Source organism: Dipodomys merriami, unplaced genomic scaffold (assembly GCF_024711535.1).
Source record: "Dipodomys merriami isolate MVZ:Mamm:240054 unplaced genomic scaffold, mDipMer1.0.p SCAF_17, whole genome shotgun sequence".
Lineage (NCBI taxonomy): Eukaryota > Metazoa > Chordata > Mammalia > Rodentia > Heteromyidae > Dipodomys > Dipodomys merriami.
This window is the reverse complement of record NW_027203048.1, coordinates 10,068,355-10,089,348: the sequence shown is the minus strand read 5'-3', so window position 1 is coordinate 10,089,348 and position 20,994 is coordinate 10,068,355. Positions and strand designations below refer to the sequence as shown.

General features: G+C 48.3%; 3 protein-coding genes across 8 annotated transcripts in view; 1 reads left to right on the top strand and 2 right to left on the bottom strand.

The window, feature by feature from the left end:
• Positions 1 to 5,441, top strand: part of Ift172 (intraflagellar transport 172) — a 45,440-nt gene extending 39,999 nt beyond the window's left edge. Inside the window, exon 49 of the mRNA XM_070025259.1 lies at positions 957 to 5,441. The gene's annotated coding sequence lies outside the window, so the exon portion shown is untranslated. The remainder of the gene's footprint in view (positions 1 to 956) is intronic.
• Krtcap3 (keratinocyte associated protein 3) lies at positions 8 to 1,517 on the bottom strand. Of its 3 annotated transcripts, XM_070025265.1 has the most exons (7): positions 1,434 to 1,517; positions 1,114 to 1,298; positions 982 to 1,041; positions 662 to 868; positions 432 to 566; positions 221 to 333; positions 8 to 116 (listed from the first exon to the last, which is right to left on the bottom strand). In XM_070025265.1, exons 1-6 carry the CDS (start codon positions 1,459 to 1,461, stop codon positions 226 to 228), a joined length of 723 nt encoding a protein of 240 aa, XP_069881366.1. In that variant the 5' UTR covers positions 1,462 to 1,517; the 3' UTR covers positions 8 to 116; positions 221 to 225. The 3 variants fall into 3 exon arrangements, with proteins under 3 accessions (XP_069881366.1, XP_069881365.1, XP_069881367.1); XM_070025264.1 differs by having other exon boundaries at positions 982 to 1,298; XM_070025266.1 differs by lacking the exon at positions 1,434 to 1,517 and having other exon boundaries at positions 982 to 1,272.
• Positions 1,768 to 16,266, bottom strand: Nrbp1 (nuclear receptor binding protein 1). 4 transcript variants are annotated; one of them, XM_070025262.1, is made up of 19 exons: positions 16,147 to 16,266; positions 13,092 to 13,321; positions 12,637 to 12,759; positions 12,361 to 12,462; positions 11,089 to 11,178; positions 10,901 to 10,941; positions 10,439 to 10,533; positions 9,931 to 9,954; positions 8,911 to 8,994; positions 8,681 to 8,739; positions 8,438 to 8,536; positions 3,727 to 3,859; positions 3,443 to 3,548; positions 3,253 to 3,303; positions 3,017 to 3,152; positions 2,797 to 2,850; positions 2,650 to 2,713; positions 2,398 to 2,453; positions 1,768 to 2,316 (listed from the first exon to the last, which is right to left on the bottom strand). In XM_070025262.1, the coding sequence occupies exons 2-19, from the start codon at positions 13,299 to 13,301 to the stop codon at positions 2,212 to 2,214; spliced, it is 1,632 nt and encodes a 543-aa protein (XP_069881363.1). In that variant the 5' UTR covers positions 13,302 to 13,321; positions 16,147 to 16,266; the 3' UTR covers positions 1,768 to 2,211. The 4 variants fall into 4 exon arrangements, with proteins under 4 accessions (XP_069881363.1, XP_069881364.1, XP_069881361.1 ...); XM_070025263.1 differs by lacking the exon at positions 9,931 to 9,954 and having other exon boundaries at positions 16,147 to 16,260; XM_070025260.1 differs by having other exon boundaries at positions 1,768 to 2,453; positions 16,147 to 16,244.
• Between the last annotated feature and the right edge of the window lie 4,728 nt (positions 16,267 to 20,994).

Genomic DNA, 20,994 nt, shown 5'->3' with positions numbered 1-20,994 from the left:
AACCAAGTAGAAGAAAAGATAAGTTTTTTTATTACAGTTATTTATATCATCCTGGGCTCAAGAGCTCCTTGTTTAGTGGAAAATACATGTGGACTGGGCCTCAGATTGGCACCTGCCTGATAAAGGAAGAACCAACCAGGTCAGAGGGCAAAGCAGCATAGCAAAGACTTAGCTGCATTGCAAGAACACTTCCCCGTGCCCCATCCTCAGGGCCCTTTACCTGTCCTACACCCAGGTTTTCTCTGATGCCTGGAGTTCTTGATATTGATCCAATAGTTGCACATTTTCCTGCCTTTTACATTTAGGAGATTCAAGTTCTGTCAGTTCCTCCAGCTGCAGAAAAAGGTGCAGTCAGTTCCCTGATGCCCAGTGACATATCAGCTCCTTTTTAGCAGTCTGTGGGATGAACCCTTCCTGTTTCTCTTCCTCACCTGTTCCTGAAACCCTTCCTTCCTGCAGGGCCCAACTCCACGAAGGGTGAGTGCAGCCACACAGCAGTAACCAGACAGAGCAGCCTCTGCTGCAGACATGAACAGAGAAGGGATCCAGAGAGCCAAGGCTGTATCCTAAAAGTAAAGGGAAGGATTGGGCTAGGAGCAAACGGAGGAAGTTAAAAGAGCAGGGTCACAGTTTTGTGGACAGCCAGAAGGAATATGCTCACATAGATTCTTGTGGGGTCAAAGAAGCAGTTGGTGTGCCCAGATCCCTGATCCAGCGGTATGGAAGGATCCAGCAGTCCTGGATGGCAGTCAGCAATAAGACGGCGGCCACCATTGGCCACAGTGAGTGACGCAGCTAGGAGGAGGCCCATGGAGCAGGCAGCGGACAGGAGGAGGTTCACCAAAGCCAGTACCAATAGGGCCCAGTGCTGGCAGGGCAGAGGACCAGGGTGAATGAGCAGCCTGGGCCTGGCTTAGTTTCGTAGTGACAAGACATCTCACGTTCTCTATTTGAAGCTCCCGCTCCCCTTGCCCCTCTCACCAGTCCTGGGCGAAGAAGGTTCCTGGACGCCAAAAGGGCCACAAGACCAAGGGAAACGCTCTGCGGAAGACACCACACCTTTGGCCCGCTGGCTCTTGGCAGCTCCGCCCCCCAGCCAGCCCGCAGTCTCACCAGCAGCCCCGAGCCCACGGAGATGACATTGGCAGTGGTGTACTCCGGCGTGATGGCGCCGCGGGGATTGGCCACGTGCCGCAGGACTGTACCGTGCAGCACAGCTCCCAGCAGGAGGTTCACATGGCCCACCAGGATCAGCGCGAGGCCCACGCGCATGAGCCGCCGAGGCCCTCGGGCGGCGTCTGTAACGGAGGGGGAAGGGCGGACCTGAGCCGGGGCGGCTGACCCGAGGGCGAGCGGCCGCGGAGCAGGGCCAATTGCGGCGTTTGGCCGGGCTGAGGGGGGTCAGGGACCTAGAGCAAAGTGGCGGAAGTTACCAAAGACGCAGAGGCGGCAGCACCTCATCCCGCGGGCCTGGCCGCGCGGCTCCTGGCTGGCACCGCCGGGCAGCTCTACCTGGGCCCGGCTCCGCCCCCAGCCTTGGAGCTCGGCCCCGCCCCACCCCGCCATCCGCCTGGGGCTCGCCGGGCGCGGCTTCCGCTACAACTACACCTACGGCCCGGCGGCCAGCGGCAGCCAGCCCGCTCCACCTGGGCCCCGCCCCACCCGGGCCCCGCCCTCCCGCCAGCCACCTAGGGCTCCGCCCGCGCGGGCCTGGGCTGGCTGCAACACCTGTGGGCACCAATGCGGAAAGGCGCAAGCACACAACCATTTAGCAAAAAGTAGAATTTATTACAGCAGCAACTGAGGCGAATCGAATGGCCCCCCCCAGGGCCACCACTGCAGCACCACCTCTCTCCCGCCCGTCCACCCCAGCGGGATCGTAGAACAGCTCCCCAGTGCCCGCGGGCCTCCTGTGCACACAGGCTGGGCGGGAGCCGGCAGGTCAGCTACTAGCAACCAGCTACAAGGCGGCTGCTGAGAAGGCCCAGGCCCACGTCTGTGCAAAACAAGTAAACAAAGTGCAGAGGGGAGGAAGAGAGGGGAAGGGATAGGATGATGCTCAAAACCAGGGAGCCCCAGAGCCCTCCTGATTAATAAAGGAGAGAAGGGGCTTCACAGGGTAATACTGACTGGGGGGAAGGGGGGGACAGGAGGGCTGCAGCACGTCCAGGGACAGCCACAGTGCAGATGGGGGCCTGGCCCGAATGAGCTCTAAGAGGAGACGGTGACAGCGGCTGAGTTGAGAGTGCTGTTCCTGGCAAAATTGAACTTGTTCAGGGTCTCCTCAAGCAGGGAGGTCAGCCGGCTCTGGTCAGCCTGAAGAGAGAAGCTCAGTGAGATGGGGTTGAGGGAAGAGAAGGCAGGGGGCCATCCAGGCGCAGGAGAGCAGGAACCCACCTCACTAATGAAACCCAGCTGCACCAGCTCGGCTGCCAACTCAGGTATGTTCTCATCTGACACAGAAACAGACGAGAGGTAAGTTCAGAGTGAGAGAAGAGACACAGAGCCCTTCGAATCATCCCAGCCACCCATTTGAGGGGGAAGATAGTCATTACATGTGAGTCAGTGTGTGTTACTTGTCACTGTCCCCAATCTTGTGTCCCTAGAAGGTAAGGTTCACAGATCCTCTAAGGGAAAGGAGAGACTTACTTGGCATCAGGTCACAGCTCAAGTGCCGGTTCAGTTTGTCCTCCAGCTTTAGCAGAAGCGTCAGCTAGAAAAGAGGACAGGAAAATGAGGATACCCTTCCCCATTCTCTGAGCACCAGACAGGTGCAGCCCTGGCCCAGAGCCTTACATGGTGTTTGACTCCCTCCTCCACTGACTCAATGTTGCACTGCATCAGCACCACCTAGGACAGAGCAGAGAGAGTCACTAGTGTACAAACCAGTCAGTAAAAATGACCAACCCCTGGAAGTCTTTTTAGCCTATAAGACATGGTGCCAGGTGCTGGAAATGCAGTACAAACCCCCCCATCCCCCTCTCCTATGAATGTGGACACACCCACACAGTCCCACCTTGCGAGTCTCCACCTCAGCTGGCTCAGGTGTTGGAGTCTTGACAGAAGGGGGCACAACAGGTGATGTCACCTCCTCCTGCTGTGGTTGCTGAGGCCGAGGCAGCCCAAAGGCTGTCAGAGGGTAGATTCCATTCCTGGAGGGAGATGAAAACAGGTCATATGGGCTTGCAAATGACTCAGGACAACTGCCCCTGCTTCCTCCCAGCAAGCCTGCCTTTCTCATCCTTCCCTCACCTGACATCTTCCAGGAATTTGTCTAATTCCAAAGCTGGTGACTGAGAGTACCTAGAAAAGAAAGATAGTGGAAGGTAACGGAACAAGCAAATGGCAGATTTAACTTTTCCCAAAGCATAAGAATTTATAAAGCCTCAAGGTGGTTAGTGAACACTTTTCCTTTTTCAGACCCTGTCAGTCAGTTACTCACAAAGTCTGAATTGGCTCTCTTCCTGGTCCTGCAGGGATTTCTGCCAGCACAGCACTGGTGTCCATGTTTTTGGTGATCTCCTCCAAAGCATTCTCTGGAATCATGTCTGGGGGACAGGATGGGATAGCATATTATAGAGTCAGAGATTAGTGTCATAAAGCACAAGGAGAGACAGAGGTAGAATATCCTTTTGGAAATAAAAAAAAAAAAGGACACATTCACTAGTGATATTTAGAAGGCCCTTGGTTGGAAAAAAAATCCCTAAAATGGTAAAGGAGACTCACGTTGGTGGCCCACAATGCAGTGGGCAGCAAGGAGTTTGAGTGAGGGTACTTCAAACAGTGCTGGGTGGAAGAGAAGCTCTCTGGCTGTTGGTCTTTGAGCAGGCTCAGGCTGCAGGCACTTCTGAATGAACTCCTAGAAGAGAACAATAAACTAGAGCAGATATCTAGAAACCCTACACTGTGCTCATTTCCAGCTTTCATTTCATCACTAGCACAAAGATTTGTACACTAGGAACTCAGCAGTTGCTGAGGAAATATACTGGGATTTGAAAATTGATATTTGTTACTTAACTTTAATATTTTATTTTCTAATCACAGCCTTTCTTTTTTGTTTGTTGTTCTTTCTGGTACTGTGGTTTGAACTCACAGACTCGGGCTTCTTTTTTTTTTTTTTGTCGGTCGTGGGGCTTGAACTCTGGGCCTGGGCGCTGTCCCTCAGCTCTTCAGCTCAAGGCGAGCACTCTACCACTTGAGCTACAGCGCCACTTCCGGTTTTCTGGTGGTTTATTGGAGATAGGAGTCTCATGGTCTTTCCTGCCCGGGCTGGCTTTGAACCGCGATCCTCAGATCTCAGCCTCCTGAGTAGCTAGGATTACAGGTGTGAGCCACCAGCGCCCAGCTTCGGGCTTCTTACTAGTGTTCTACCGCTAAGCCAAGCCTCCAGTCCTTTTTGAAACTGCTGATTTTCTAGGATCTTACTTTTTGCCCAGGCCGCACCTGTGCCTATGCCTACACTACAATCTTGCTACTTTACATTTCCTACTGGGATAGCAGGTATGCACCACCAAGCATTGGTTGACAAGCACTCAGGAACTTTTTGCCCAGGGTAGCCTGAGCAATTCCTCTCCCTACTCCTTCCCCCCAGCCTCCCAAGTACCTAGGATTAGAGGAGTGAATCACCTTGTCCAACTTTTTGTTGTTTTTTTGGTGGGTCGTGGGGCCTGGACTCTGGGCCTGGGCGCTGTCCCTCAGCTCTTCAGCTCAAGGCTAGCGCTCTACCACTTGAACCACAGCGCTACTTCTGGCTTTTTCTGCTTAGGTGGTGCTGAGGGATCGAACCCAGGTCCTCATGCATACAAGGCAAGCACTCTACGACTGAGCCACCTTCCCAGTGTGCAGGGCACTTGGAGGGTGGCAAAGATACCTCTGTGGGAGACTTGGGGGGCCTGCTGGTCTGCAAGGGGGTGCTGCACGGCATCACCTCCTGGGGCTATGTCCCATGTGGCAGCCCTAACAAGCCTGGCATCTACATCAACAGTGTCAAATACACGTTCACTTTTTATCAGTATAAATTAATTGTACAATGAGACTTCATTGTGATATTTACAACGGCATATAATAAATGTACTCTGATCAAATTTGCCCCATCTATATTGCACTGCTCTTTATTAACCCTTGCCCTTTTCCTTCTCTATTTTTTTTGTGCCAGTACTGAGGCTTACCCTCTGGCTTCCAGCTCTGGGCCTCGAATTCAGCTCTTTTACTTATGGCTTGTGCTCTACCACTTCTTATTTTGATGATGACTAATTGGAAATAAGAGTCTTGAGTATATGTCTACAAGAGTAATTCATATTGTAGCAGCAATTCATTTTTTGACTCTGTGTCATATTCCATTGTATTACTGTACCACAGTTTGTCCATTCTAATGTTGATGGAAATTTGGATTGTTTCCAATTTGTGGTCATTATGAATAAAGTTACTATAAAAAAAAAAAAGGCTTGAGGATTTGTCTGCCCAAACTGACTTCAAACATTGATTCTCAGATCTCTGACTCCTCAACAGGTGGGATTATGAGCATGAGGCACCAGCAACTGACCTCCTTTTCTGTTTTATTAGCCCACTCACTGTCAACCTTTCTTCAATCTTTCTTGACCTCTGGGCCTGGGCACTGTCCTTGTGTTCTTCAGCTCAAAGCAAGAGCTCCACCACTTGAGCCACAGCACCACTTCCAGTTTTCTGGTCTCACAGGTTTTTCTGCCAGGGCTGTCTTTGAACTGCAAATCCTCACATCTCAGCCTCCTGAGTAGCTAGGATTACAGAATGAGCTACCAGCACCTGGCTTTTCTTCAGTCTATGCTAAATTTAATTTTTCCTTCCCTTTAATCCACTTGGAACCTAGTATTAAAATTTACTTTGTCCACTACAGTGACTGAATTTCCCATGCTTTCTCTAATAACCATTTTTCCTCCTTTTCTACTTCACATATGTCCCATGACAACCTGCTTTCTCACTTGAAAGAAAAAGGCTTGAAGATCAACAAGGTTACATATCTAATCTTACATTTGAATATCCCAATCAAATGTCTCACTCCACTCTATCCTCAAATCTTCCAATAGTTTTTCTTCTTTCTCTTCTGTTATTCATAACCCTTCCCTAATGAATTACTATTTATTTTTTTGTCCAGCATAGGGCCTGAACTCTTGAGCCTGGGCACTGTCCCTCAGCTCTCCAGCTCAAGGCTAGCACTCTATCACTTGAGACAGTGCCACTTCGGGCTTCTTCTGCTTATATGGTACTGAGGAATTGAGTCCCAGGCCTCACGCATGCAAGGCAAGCAATCTACTACTGAGCTACCTTCCCAGCCCCACAAATTATTTTTATTTGGACCTTTCAGTCTAGCCTCTTCTTACGATAGTCTACCTGCTTTAATGCTTAAATCTTTTCAATCTGAAATCATTATTTCAAGGAACCTTCTTTACTTAAAACTAATAGAGCCAGGCACCAATGGCTTACACCTATATTCCTAGCTACTCAAGAGGCTGAGATCTGAGGATCACGGTTCAAAGCTAGGAAATTCCGTGAGACAGGCAGGAAATTCCGTGAGACTTTTATCTCCAATAAACCACTAGAAAACTAAGTGCTGATGTGGCTCAACCGTTAAGAGTGCTTGCCTTGAGCTGAAGAGCTGAGGGACAGTGCTCAGACCTAGAGTTCAAGCCCTACAACGGAGAGAAAAAAAAAAAAAAAACTAATAGAAATACCAAATGAGCCAGGCGCCAGTGGCTCACGCCTGTAATCGCCTAGCTACTCAAGAGGCTGAGATCTGAGGATCATGGTTCAAAACCAGCCCAGGCAGGAAAGTCTGTGAGACTCTCACCTCCAATTAACCACCAGAAAACCAGAAGTGGTGCTGTGGCTCAAGTGGTAGAGTGCTTGCCTTGAGCTAAACAGCTACATTTAGCTCAAGGACAGCACTCAGGCCCAGCTCAAGCCCCATGACCAACCAAAAAGAAAGAAATGCCAAATGACTAATATAACTAATTTAAATTGATATGCTGCCAAGCATTGATGTCTCATTTTTGTAATCCTAGCTACTCAGAAAGCTAAAATTTTAGGATCCTAGGTCAAAGCCAGCCCAGAAACACAAATCTGAGATTCTTATCTCTAATTAACCACCAAAACGCAGAAGTAGAGGATCGAATGGTAGAGCACCAGGAATTCAAGCCTAAGTACTGGCAAAAATAAATAGATTTGCTTTAAAATGTCAAGATGGTTGTCTAAGAACATATAGCAATTGCCTGCAGTTACCATCAATTGAGTTTACCTCCATGTGGATACACTTCAATTAGCATACAACTGTTAACCTCAGTATCACCCACCACTGTATTCCCCCTAGACCTGTATGTACATATACAGAAGTATGTTAGGCACCTCCAAGAGAAATTTTACAGCTTTGGTTTTTTCTCTGCTTTATGTTCCCTTTCCTTTTTTGGGGGGAGGAGGAAGGAGGGGAGAATCAGAATTATTTGTTTAAATTATCTTTAAGTAGTTGTACAAATGAGTTGCCATTTAACAAAGAATGTTCTCTTGGTCTTAATATACCCTGTTAAGGTTTGGTTAAAGAGGCCGTATATGCTACATGAAGACCTGAGTTCGATTCCTCAGTACCACATAAACAGAAAAAGCTAGAAGTGATGTTCATGGCTCAAGTAGTAGAACGATAGCCTTGATCAAAAGAAACTCAGGAAGCCAGGTGCTGGTGGCTCATGCCTGTAATCCTAGCTACTGGAAGTGGCACTGTGGCTCAAGTGGTACAGTGCTCACCTTGAGCTGAAGAGCTCAGGAACAGTGCCCAAGCCCCAAGTTCAAGCCCCAGGACTGGCAAAAAAAAAAAGAAAAGAAAGAAAAAAGGAGGCAGTATATAACTGCCTAAAGCAAGCACAAGATCCTGAATTGAAACCTTAGTACCGACAGTAACAAAAAAGAAGGTATCAGGTTGCGAAGCTGGCTCAGTGGTAGAGTGCTTGCCTTGCATGCATGAGGCCCTGGGTTTGATTCCTCAGCACCACATAAGCAGAAAGAGCCAGAAGTAGCACTGTGGCTCTAATGGTAGAGAGTTAGCCTTGAGCTGAAGAGCTGAGGGACAGTGCCCAGGCCTGCAGTTCAGGCTCCACAACCAGGGAAAAAAGAAAAAGAAGATAGCATTTGAAAGTTAGTTAAGAAGGAGCAGTCAAGGCTGAGTGCTGGTAGCTTATGCCTGTATTCCTAGCTACTCAGGAGGATGAGATCTGAGGATCGAGGTTCAAAGCCAGCCCGGGCAGGAAAGTCCGAAAGACTCATCTCCAATAAACGACTAGAACACCAGAAGTGGCACTGTGGCTCAAGTGGCAGAGCGCTCACCTTGAGCTGAAGAGCTGAGGGACAGCGCCCAAGCCCAGAGTTCAAGCCCCACAGTGGACCAAAAAAAAGGAGCAGTCCTCAAGACCCTTACCCTCTGTAATGAGTCTTCTAGTAGCTGGATGGCACTGCTGATGGCTTCCTGTGACACATAAGATGACTCTCCATTGCCCTGAATCTCCAGCACTGCCATCTACAGGGAAAAGAAATACAAAGAAAGAAGGCCTAAGAACCTCAGCCTTCTTGCAGTCACTACCTCAAGACCAGCACTTTCCTCAGCCTCCCTCCATGTCCTCTTTCCATCTTCCAATTTTACTCCTTCCCGCATTCTCCTCACCTCCAATGCACACATGCCAAAGGAGTAGATGTCCACTGCTGTTGTCACATTGGTAACTTCTAGGGAAAACAAAGAGGGCTTGGTAAAGCAGAGGGTTGAGGGTAAGGAATGCCAGACATGCCTTTAGAAAAAAACAAAGGTGTGCTAGTACAGTTGCATTGCCTACACCTCAGACTATGAGGTACAAAACGAGGGCATAAAAGATAGGACACAGAAGATGCCTTCCTTACCTCCATACTCTGGTGCAAAGAAGTGTAGATTCTTCTGCTCTTCCCGGCAAGTCTTCACATGATTGTTGATAGTGTCAGGAGCCACTGGGAGTAGGGGAGATACCCACAATCTGACCACCACCAACAAAGCATAGTCTTACTCCAGTGAGAGGCCCCCAGAGCCAAATTTCTCAAGTCTCCATTCTTCCAACAATCAGAAACCATCCAAACACAGACCGCACCTGGACATCATCTCCTCCTTTCTCAGGCCTATTGCTTCTCATCTAAGACTCCTAAAAAACTTTGCACTACCCAAACACAGTGGGAGCTTTAGCTAGTCAAGGAACAACATGGTCAAAGGGAAAACTTGTGACTTGGTCATCTTCCCCCCAAGTCCTAGATACAAATAATCTCTAATCCCACAAAAAAAATGCCAACATTTATTTCATCTATGGAAATTAACATAAAAACACAGGCTGCCTTTCCTAATCTGGGACAATTGGGAGTCTTCAAGAACTTGGATAGAAAAGGTAAAGAAGCATTAGAATACAACCAAGGAGTTAGTCTCCTTCTTATACAACTTTACTAACTAAAACTCAAGAAAAGTTCAGAACTGAACCAATACCCTTGAATTGGCTTTGTCTTTAACCCACCAAAACTTTTCAGATCCCTGCTCTCTTACTCTTCAATGCTGCCTGCTATAGGGCTGGACAATGTACCAGGCCTAATTTGGACTCACTCTGATCATAAACAATGACAAGGCACAGAATATGGGAGCACAGTATGATTTAGGGAGCCAGCCTGATGATGAGGGGGAATATGAATCTAAAAGGTTAAGTGGCCAGCCAGGCAGAATCCACAGGAAACAAGCAGGTTATGGAGGGGCAAGCAAGTGGAGGGCTGGCAGGGCAGAAGCTAAGCAGGTATAATTAAGCCAGGACGTAGGGGAACAGGCCTTGCTCCCACGACTGCATGCACTGGGCAGCCGCAAAGGGAGCAGGAGCACAAACAGAGCCCAAGTGGGGCAGAGGAAGCTCTCACCATTAGCAAAAATCCTATGAAAGACTGTTGGGAACAGAGCAGCCCGTAAGCGGGAGGGAGGAAAACAGAGAAAAGTTGTAAGCGATGGAGCAGCCAAGCCCCAGACAAATGGTAACAACCACACAGACACAGCACACGGCAATGTACACCGCACACAGATACACAGCAAATGAAAGCACTCACAGCAGGCACATCCTGGACCTCCTCTGGGAGGATCTGACCCCAGGGATTGAGATTAGACCTCACTTCCATTTCTTGCCCTTTCCCAATCTCCTTTCAAATTCTCTATATTAGTCCCAGTTTCCCTCCAAAAAGGTACAAGATTACATACCCTACCCCCTCTCCACTAGTTGGCTTCTCCCTATGAATTACCTCCAGCAAGGTCCTGTCTCTTGTTACTAGTCCATACCACAGAATTTTGCTCTGTTCTCCACCATGCCTTTCCTCTTACCCCCATGGTTCCCAAATTCCCGAGGCTCCCATGCCCAGAACCTCTCCCTCCCCTCACCAGAGCCAATCTTGATGAGTCCGTTGTGCTGGATGAAGATGGTGTCACAGGTCAGGTTCCCATGGATGATGGGAGGGTCACAGGAGTGCAGGTAGCTGTGGGGGCACTGGGCTGTTAGAGGGGCCACTGGGAAATTAAGGGCAGGGGGAACCCAAGGGTTAAGAGGAGCAAGGGCCAGGACTCCTGCTGGTCACCATAAAGATAATCCCCAAACTGTGACTCTCTATTATGCCTGATAATTTCAATAGTTGGATAAGCACTTAGAGAAAGAAGTAGGAGACAGTGTTGTTTTTGTTTGGACATTAAGAGGCGCCCTTTACAAGACCCATGGGGGGCCTAATTGTGACAGTATATGACTCAAAGAAAATGGGAGGCAGAATAGATCGGCAGAGTAGTGCCCCTGAAATCTGTTTGAACTAAATCAGGAATACACAGGAAAGAAACGAATCAGATACTACTTACCTGAGGGCAGAGAGGATTTGTGTGCACCAGCGCTTCCACGCCTACAACAGAATTTGGTCCAAGGATTAGTAGTAACCCCTTCCCTTAACCCTCCGATAGATGCTCCCATCTATCCCTAACCAGCTTCACAATTAACAGTCTCCTTAAGCACCTCCAAAACCCAAAACTCTGTCTTCCTTCTTCCTTACCTTTTCATTCATAGTCTTGTGGTTCTTTTTCGTCTTCTTTAGAAATTGCTTCAGACTTCCAGATGACATGTATTCTGTGATAAAAATTACCTGGGGAAGTGAAGCATTTACTGTAAGGCTTTATAGTAGAAGTGATTTCTTGCCTAGTGATACAGTATACATATGATTTTTTGCTTTTGGTTTTTTGGGTATTTAAAAAAATGTTTTGACAAGAAGTGGCACTGTGGCTCAAGTGGTAGAGAGCTAGCTTTGAGCTGAAGAGGTGAGGGACAGCGCCAATGCTGAGTTCAACCCCCACGACCAACACACACATATAGACATATACACATACACACATACACACACACACACAAATGTTTTGGTGGTACTGTGCTTTGAACATAGGGCCTTGTGTTTGCCAGATGGGCAGATACTTTTACCACTTATCCTAGATGCCTGTTAAACATGTGTGGTTTTTTTTTTCAACTTTCTCTCCTGTTCTTAGCATCCTTTTTTTTTTTTTCTTTTTTTTTGGTCCGGTCGTGGGGCCTGAACTCTGGGCCTGGGCACTGTCCCTCAGCTCTTCAGCTCAAGGCTAGCGCTCTACCACTTGAGCCACAGCGCCACTTCTGGCTTTTTTCTTTTTGCTTATGTGGTGCTGAGGAATCGAACTCAGGGCCTCAGGCATGCAAGGCAAGCGCTCTACCATTGAGCCACCTACCCAGCCCCCTTCGCATCCTTTTCTTAGACTGAGTAAACAATGAAAACTCTAAAATAGGAGCCATAGGAAGAAGAAAGCAAAAGTTTACTCATTTCTTCCCCATTTATAGCAGGGCAAAAGCCATATGTGACAGGTGAATTCTTACTACTATAGCAGTGGATTCAAGTTCTATTTCAAAACTACATTTTCAGGTCTAGGAGCACTGAGTTCAATCCCTAATACTGGGGGAAAAAAATTATGATCAAAACTACCAAGTTTTGCGGGATGCTGGTGGTTCATGTTTGTAATTCTAGCTACTCAGAAGGCTGAGAACTGAGGATTAAAGTTTGAAGCCAATGAGACTCTTATCTCCAATTACTTACCAAAAGCCAGAAGTGGAGCTGTGGCTCAAGTGCAAAGTGCTAGCTTTGAGCCCAAAATACCAGGGATAATACCCAAGCCCTGAGTTCAAATCCCAGGACCAGCACAAAAGAAAAAAGAAAAAAACTACCCAATTCTCTGAAAGTAAAAAGAGCAATAATGTACCTAGTTTCTTACAGAAAGTTCAGGATATAGTAGAGGAAAATTCTTACCCTGGCTTTGTTCTCTTTAATGTCAGCCCAGTACTTGTGAAATTTAACAATATTGAGATGTTCTAATTGAATCAGATTATCAAACACTGCACGGACTTTTTCCTAGAACAAGGGAGACAAATGGGTAAGAGTTCACAAATCACCCTAATGATCCTGAGAAGCCAGAGGTGATCTAACCCCTAACACGCTCTCCCCCAGTCAGTGTCCCCACATGGACTCCTCTTTAAACACCAGTGTTCTAAAGCCCCCAGGCTACAGCATTTCACCATTACCTACCTCCTGAAGTTTGTAGTTCTTGCGCTCAGAGAACTGTACCTCATTCCACACAACTTCCACACCTTCCTCTGTATCCATGGCCAGGTATGCACTGTCAATACCTGGTACATTCCGCTGATTCACCTGAGAAACAGTTCAAATGGAATTAAAGTTACCCCTTTATTTTATTAAAGTTGACCTCTTTATTTTAATACTCTGTGAGACCAACTTCTCCCAGTGCCCAATCTATTGAAATCTGGTCTGCCTCTTTGGATAGCCCTTCTAGTTCACCTTTTGTTTTTTGGGTTTTTTTTTGGGGGGGAGGGGTCCGGCCGTGGGGTCTGAACTCTGGGCCTGGGCGCTGTCCCTCAGCTCTTCAGCTCAAGGCTAGCGCTCTACCACTTGAGCCACAGCGCCACTTGTTCTCACCTTTTAAATAATTTATTCTCCCAAGAGTGATGCTTCCATCACCTTACCTCTTCTCGCCTCTTTTGCCAGCGCCCACATGGTGACTCTTCCAAGATCTCAGATTCATCTTCACTCTCTTCTTCTTCCTCGGGAGAAGCAGCTGAGGTTGTAGAGGTCACAGGAGGTGACACTGAAGTCAGGCCAGGAGCTGAAGATGAGGATTCTACCTTTGGGTCTGAGCCACTACTGAGTACTGTCTGAGACTCTCCCTCCGACATACTGGAATGAACACTCACGCCTGCAGTGGTTGGGCAAAGACAAAGAAGGCAGCGGTCAAAATAAAACTACAAAGATTTCGTCTTAACCTCATTTGTAAGCCCCAAAACACATACCTCCCTTGTTTCCTTTAACTCCAATATCAGAACTAATTCCTGTGTAAATACTGAAACATTAACTACTCTTGTAACTCTGAAGGAGAGCTACCTTAGCTGAAGATGACAACCCCAGAGTGGCAAATAAAAATTTTAAAACAGTATAATGTTCTTTGAAGGGGTTATAAGTAAGGTTTACTTATAAGGTTATATAAGTAAGGTTCAAATGAACAGACAACTGGATGTCCCATTCCCTCTCAACAATTTGTCCAGTAAGTTTCCATTCTGAATACTCCTGGACCCCTACTACACTCTGCTCAAGAACTATGCCAAATAGCCACTATTGAAAACAGATGATTCCAGGCTCCAAATTGTTACCTTAAGACAGCTCTAAGGCTACTACCCTCAGCCACCTAATCCAGCTAACCCCTAAGCTGATTTAGCCTAGCAGAACTAACCTTGGCACTCACTATCCCTTCTATAAGAGAATGAGCTTGCTAATCCATGGAGAGGCTACCCTTGACACACATGTTTGGCAGTGATGACTTCATCTTTGATGACTTAATCCTTCCTATGATGTGAGTGTAGTGAGTAGGTACTGACTAACATTTTTCATTTACTCAATAAATGTTTAGTAAACACTTATTATAGATCACCCACTGGTCAAATGACTGAGATAGAAGAGTGAATAAATTAGATGCCTAGGGGCTGGGAAGGTGGCTCAGTGGTAGAGTGTTTGCCTAGCATGCATGAAGCCCTAGGTTCGATTTCTCAGTACCACATACACAGAAAAAGCCAGAAGTGGCGTTGTGGCTCAAGTGATAGAGTGCTAGCCTTGAGAAAGAAAAAAAAAATGCGATGCCTATACCTACAGGGCCACAAATTCAAGGCATTAACTTTCCAGTCTTCATTTCATTCACACTACTCAGACTCTGAAGGTTCCATTCTATGGGGAAGTGTATTTGACATAGGTATTCCTTTCAATTGCAACCAACTCAATAATATTTCTACAGGAATATGACTTCTTCAGGAAAAAGCTAAATATTATCAACTGGGGCTAGAGTGTCACATGACAAGCAATGAATGTTATTGCATACAGCTAAGAACAACAGCTGAAAAGGAATTAAAACCTATGTGTGCTGGGCTCAAGGAAGTGGAGTCCAACAGAAAGAGGATATCCTGGAGACTAAATTGTCATCTCTAAATTCAGAATGCCAGACGCCTCCAATCCACACCAGTCTTTCAGAACTTCTAATGCTCTCCTCTGCTTATACTGTCTAACCTCAACCTATACTGTTTAACCTAGGTCAGAAGATTTTTAAGACATTTAGGAACTCCAAAGAGCAACAAAGCACAAAACACATAGGTTAAGTCTGTAAGATCCTAGATCGGGGCTGGGAAGGTGGCTCAGTGGTAGAACGCTTGCCTTGCATGCATGAGGCCCTGGATTCCTCACACCACATAAGCAGAAAAAAAAAAGCCGGAAGTGGTGCTGTGGCTCAAGTGGTAGAGTGCTAGCCTTGAGCTTCAGAGCTGAGGGACAGCGAGCGCCCAGGCCCAGAGTTCAGGCCCACGACCAGACCCCCCCCCCAAAAAAAGATCCTAGATCAGCTATATTCATTAAGCACATCCAAAATCGGAAGTAAAACTCCCAGCAAGATTACAATTTAAAAAAAAATAGTGGAATCAATAATACAAAAAAGGCAATAGCTAAAGGGATCTAAGAACCTTCTGGACCAAGAGCACCCCAGCAGAGGCCAAATCATCAATTACACAGATGCCCAGGGATGTGCTTGTCTTCTTCCTCCCCAGTCTTGCCCAGGTAGGCAAAATGCGGGAAGTGCAAGGTCTTCCGCAGAACTCCTTCTAGTGATGAATACACCTGCAACACTGGGGGCTCTGCTTCCGAGGTACCCAGAGGTTTAAAATAGCGACCACACAGGAAAAGTCCATTTCTGCCCCTAAGGGCAATCTCCTCGCAGCCTCCAGCCACCCTGAGGCGCTACGTGCCCCGCGGAGCAGTGTCAGTCACCCTGCAAAGTTGTTCTCGGGCACTGTCATAATTAACACAACAAGCCTGTCAACTCGGCAACAGCTCGCAGCCACAGGCTCCACACCCGCCCTCACCCCGAGTCAACCCGGAAGGCCTCCGAGGCCCCGTAGAAGGGTGGAAGGAGCAAGCTCGGGGGAAGGAGGAGGCCCTGACGCTCTCACACTCCAACAGGTCGCGCAGCCGCGGTGTGGAGGCCAGCGGCTGCAGGCGCGAGTGTGCCCCTCCGGGCGGGAGGGCGGGCGCGCGCGCTGGGGGCCACCTCATCAAAGGCCGGCCCCGCGGCGCCGTCAGGCCCCGCAGGCCACGCCCCCGCGCCGCCGGCGCCCCGCCCCGCGAGCAGGCCCGGCCGGGTCGCCGCGCTTCCTGCCGCAGGCCACCAGGCCGCGACCGCCGCCCCGCCCCCGCCGCCGGCCCCGCCTCTCGCGGCTGGAGTTCCAAGCGAACGCCTGGGCCTCCCGACCCGCGCCCGCAGAATTCCGGGCGGCCGCCGCCACGCCGGGGAAGCCAGACGAGCGGGTCAGCGGTCAAGGCCGTGGCGGCTCCTCGGCTGCGGCAGGTCAGGCCGAGCGGGCCTGGCTGCCGAGTGAGCCGCGCCGCCCACAGTACCCTCCGGCCGGTCCCACTGTCCCAGGGCTCGGGCGCGGTCCTGCCATCGTCTCGCAAGCCCTTGCCTCTGGGACTCGTCCCCCAAGGGCTCACCTCCCGGCTCCGCGCCCGCAGCCTGCGCTTCAGCTCCAGCTCGGGTTCCGGGACCTCGGAGCACAGCGACTCCCTCACAGCTGCGCTCCACAGCGCAACCGAACTGCGGGCCCCGCCCTCGCGGCGTCCGGCCCAACAGATGGGCGGTGCCGCCGCGCCGCCAGGTTTCCATTGGACGGGGCGGTGAGGGGCGGTGCCCGCAGACGGGCGCTCGCCGGGCGGTGCTCAGCCGGGTCTCCTCCCTGTGCGCCGTCGGGGCCGACACATCGCCGAGGGGTGGGTCGTCTCGGTCTCCGGTCTCCGCTGGGGCTCGTCTCTGTCCACCGGTCCTCCCCGTCCAGGTGCCCCCAGTGATTCTGCTGGACGAAGGGAAAGACTTCTCCCTCTTCTCCAAGGCGCCATGACAGTCCTAATCGCATGAAAAGACAAAAGGAGCTCTAGACATAGCCTCCAATCCGAGGGGAGCCCATCACCTTTACGAGTGGCGGAGGAGACCGACTGAGCAGGGCACTCATTCATCAGGAAGCTTTAAAAACACAAAACAAAACAAGATAAGACACGATACTGAAAATTAATACTTAACTATTTGCTAAAACTTTGCAAGAGGTTTTCACAGACTGCTGCACTAAAAAGAGTTCGGGTTACCCCACATCATAGATTGTATTTCTGATTTCGGCCCATTCTAGTACAGTAGGTGTATGTGCTTAGTTCTGTATTTTTGATTGATTTTCAGGAATCTCCCTATGTAGATAACACTGGCCTGGAATTCACTATATAACCCAAGCAGTCCTCCAACTTTTTCTTTCTTTCTTTCTTTCTTTTTTTTTGTCAGTCATGGGGCCTGAACTCTGGGCCTGGGCGCTGTCCCTCAGCTCTTCAGCTCAAGGCTAGCACTCTACCACTTGAGCCATCACACCACTTCTGGCTTTTTCTGCTTATGTGGTGCTGAGGAATCAAACCCAGGGCCTCAATCATTCAAGGCAAGCACTCTACCACTGAGCCACCTTCCCAGCCCTGACCTCAAACTTTTGATCCTCTTGACTCAGTCTCTAGATTGCTGGGCTTATAGGTATGACCATGCCTGGACTCCTGTGGTGTGTGCGTGTGCGTGTGCACTGTTACTCGAGCGCAGAGCCTCTATGCATTGTACCTTAGCTTTTTCACTTAAGGCTGGCACTCTACCACTTGAGCCACAGATCCACTTTCATTTTTTTGTTGTTGGTTGTGGAGCTTGAACTCTGGGCCTAGGCACTGTCCCTCAGTTCTTCAGCTCAAGGCGAGCCCTCTACCATCTGAGCCACAGTGCCATTTCCTGTTTTCTGGAGATAAGTCTCACAGACTTTCCTGCCGGGGCTGGCTTTGAACCGAATGCCTCAGATCTCAGTCTTCTGAATAACTAGGATTATAGGTGTGAGCCACCAGTGCCAAGATTGTTTGTTTGTTTATTGTGCTTATGTGGAGATGAATCTCATGTACTTTATTGTCTGAGCTGGCTTCAGAACTCTTTCCTCAGATCTCAGACTCCAGAGCAGCACACAGATGTGATAAGTAGCTTAGATTACAGGCATGAGCCACCAGAACCCAGTTTACGGTTTTAAGAGGAGACAAATACATGATCTTGTGAAATTTTATGAAGTATTTGAGCAATTTAAGACTGAAAGTTTGAAATAAGAGGAGAGTTTCAGGCTGCTGAAGGGTTCCCTATAAGTACTAGAAAGGAACTAGTTGAAAGAGAAAGGCTCATGCCTCCGAAAAAAGATTAGTTTTTAAAATAAACGTTGTAAGGTGAAGAAATGAGAAAATGAGTTTCTGTGAAGTTTCTTCTTTATCTCAGTCAGATTTAGAGATTTCTCCCTTTAAGGGCAGTGAAATTTGGCAATTATGACTCCCAAGTTCAGTTGATTGATTGATCCTTTTTCCTCCATATATATGTCTAATGGCAATGAATTTCCATCAACCAGTTTTGTCTTTAGTTTTCAATGAGTCACCCAGAATCTATCACCTTTATGTGTGTGCATGTGCATGGGTCCTACTGTTTGAACTTGTGGGAGCTGTCCCTGTGTTCTACCACTTGAACCACAGCTCCACTTAGGTGTTTTTTTGTTTTTGTTTTTTTTTTTAAGTGTTAATTGGAGATAATAATCTCATGGGCTGTCCTGCCCAAGCTGGCTTCAAACAGCCATTCTCAGATCTCAGTCTACTGAATAGTTAGGATTACAAGTGTGAGCCACCAGCATTCTACCACAATCTATTATCTTCTTCTTTATTTTTTAAAAAATTTTTTGTCAGTCCTGGGGCATAAACTCTGTGCCTGGGTGCTATCCATCAATTCTCCAGCTCAAGGCTAGTGCTCTACCACTTGAGCCACAATGCCACTTCTGGTTTTCTGAGTGGTTTATTGGAGATAAGAGTCTCACGGAGTTTCCTACTAGGGCTGGCTTTGAACCTTGATCCTCAGATCTCAGCCTCCTGAGTACCTAGGATTACAGGCGTGAGCCACTGATGTGCAGCTTCTATAATCTTTTTTCTCAACTTTTTCACAACCAATCTAAATTCCTTCCAAACATCTTTTAAAGGAAACCTTTTAACGATTTAGGATTTTTGTGTGTCGTGGGGCCTGAACTCTGGGCCTTGGGTGGTGTCCATCAGCTCTTCAGCTCAAGGCTAAAGCTCTACTATTTGAGCCACAGCACCACTTCCAGTTTTCTGGTGGTTAATTGGATATAAGAGTCTCACGAATTTTCCTACCAGGGTTGGTTTTGAACTGCAATCCTGGGGCTGGGAAGGTGGCTCAGTGGTAGAGCACTTGCCTTGCATACATGAGGCCCTGGGTTCGATTCCTCAGCCCCACATAAGCAAAAAGTAAAAAGCCGGAAGTGGTGCTGTGGCTCAGGTGGTAGAGTGCTAGCCTTGAGCTGAAAAAGCTGAGGGACAGTGTCCAGGCCCAGAGTTCAGTCCCCACGACCGGACCAAAAAAAAAAAAAAAGGAAAGAAATTGAACTGCAATCCTCAGATCTCAGCCTCCTGAGTAGCTAGGATTACAAGTATGAGCCACCAGTGCCTGGCAGTAATTGGAAAATTTATTGCATTTTTGCTCAAAGTTTGCTTTCTCAGTAAGAGACCATTACCATATCTCTAATCATATTATTCCTCTATGGATAGAATGGAAAGAAAGAGAAAGAAAGACAGAGAGAGAGAGAGGAAGAAGGAAGAAGGAAGGAAGGAAGGAAGGAAGGAAGGATGGAAGGAAGGAAGGAAGGAATGAGGGAAGGAAAAAGCAAGCAAGCAAGGAAGCAGGCAAAGCTGGGAATGTAGGTTAGTGGGAGAGTGCTTGCCTAGCAGGCATGAGACGCTGTGTTCAATTCCTCAGTAGCACATAAGCAGAAAAAGCCAGACGTGGTGCTGTGGCTCAAAGTGGTAGAGTGCTAGCCTTGAGTAAATTCTGATGTCAGTCCCCAGGACTTGCAAAAAAAAAAAAAGAAAAAAAAAGAAAAAAGAAAGAAAGAAAGAAAGAGGGGCTGGGAAGGTGGCTCAGTGGCAGAACGCTTGCCTTGCATGCATGAGGCCCTGGGTTCAATTCCTCAGTACCACATAAGCAAAAAAAAGCCGGAAGTGGCGCTGTGGCTCAAGTGGTAGAGCGCTAGCCTTGAGCTGAAGAGCTGAGGGACAGCGCCCAGGCCCAGAGTTCAGGCCCCACAACCAACAAAGAAAAAAATGAAAGAAAGTAAAGAGGCAGGGAGGGAGGAGGAGAGAGAGGGAGGGAGGAAGAAAGAGGGAGGGAGGGAGGGAGGAAGAAAGAATGAAAGAGAAAAAAGAGAGGGCTGGGAATGTGGCTTATGGTAGAGTGCTTGGCTAGCATGCATGAAGCCCTGGGTTCCATTCCTTAGTACCACAGAAAAAGTCTGAATGGAAGTGGTAGAGTGCTATTCTTTTTTTTTTTTTGGTGAGGGGGTCCGGTCATGGGGCCTGGACTCTGGGCCTGGGCGCTGTCCCTCAGCTCTTCAGCTCAAGGCTAGCGCTCTACCACTTGAGCCACAGCGCCACTTCCGGCTTTTTTCTTTTTGCTTATGTGGTGCTGAGGAATCGAACTCAGGGCCTCAGGCATGCAAGGCAAGCGCTCTACCGCTGAGCCACCTTCCCAGCCCTAGACTGCTATTCTTGAGCTAAAGAAGCTCAGGGACAGTGCCTAATCCCTGATTCAAGCCCCAGGACAGGGGAGAGAGGGAGAGAGGGGGAGAGAGAAAGGGAGAGGGGGAGAGGAGGTGGGGGGGAAGAAAGAGAGAATAACCAATCCTTTCAGGGTTGGAGGTGTGGCTCTGTTGGTATTATGCTAGCCAAGGAGTGAAAGCATCAGATACTGAGTTGGAGTCCCAGTCCTGGATCTAAATAAAGAATGTGGACCCTATCTTCCAATAGTATCTTAAACTGAAGACATAATTAAGATGTAACTTTGCTTAAAGCTTTGTCTCTCACCACCTCCCCCACCATTTCTTCCTTGCTGAGGATCAAACCCAGGGCCTCATGCATGCTATAGACTTTTGGTGATTATTTACAATTCTGTAAGACCTCACACTAAGAGGAGTTTCCATTTCTTGATAGTTATCAATTATCTGACTTGCTCTAAAACAGACACATCCAGGACCCTCCTTAGATCAACTGATTGTGAATCTTGGGGTTCACAGAGGGATGAAACTTGGGTTTCTGTATATCTAAGAATTTTCCAGGTGATTCTGATGTGGTATTCTGATTTCTGGCCTGGCATAAGACTGAAGTGTGGTAGCCATCACCTTAACCCATATTCTGTACCTTCCTAAGGATGATCCATTCCCTTGGGACATTGCCTCACAC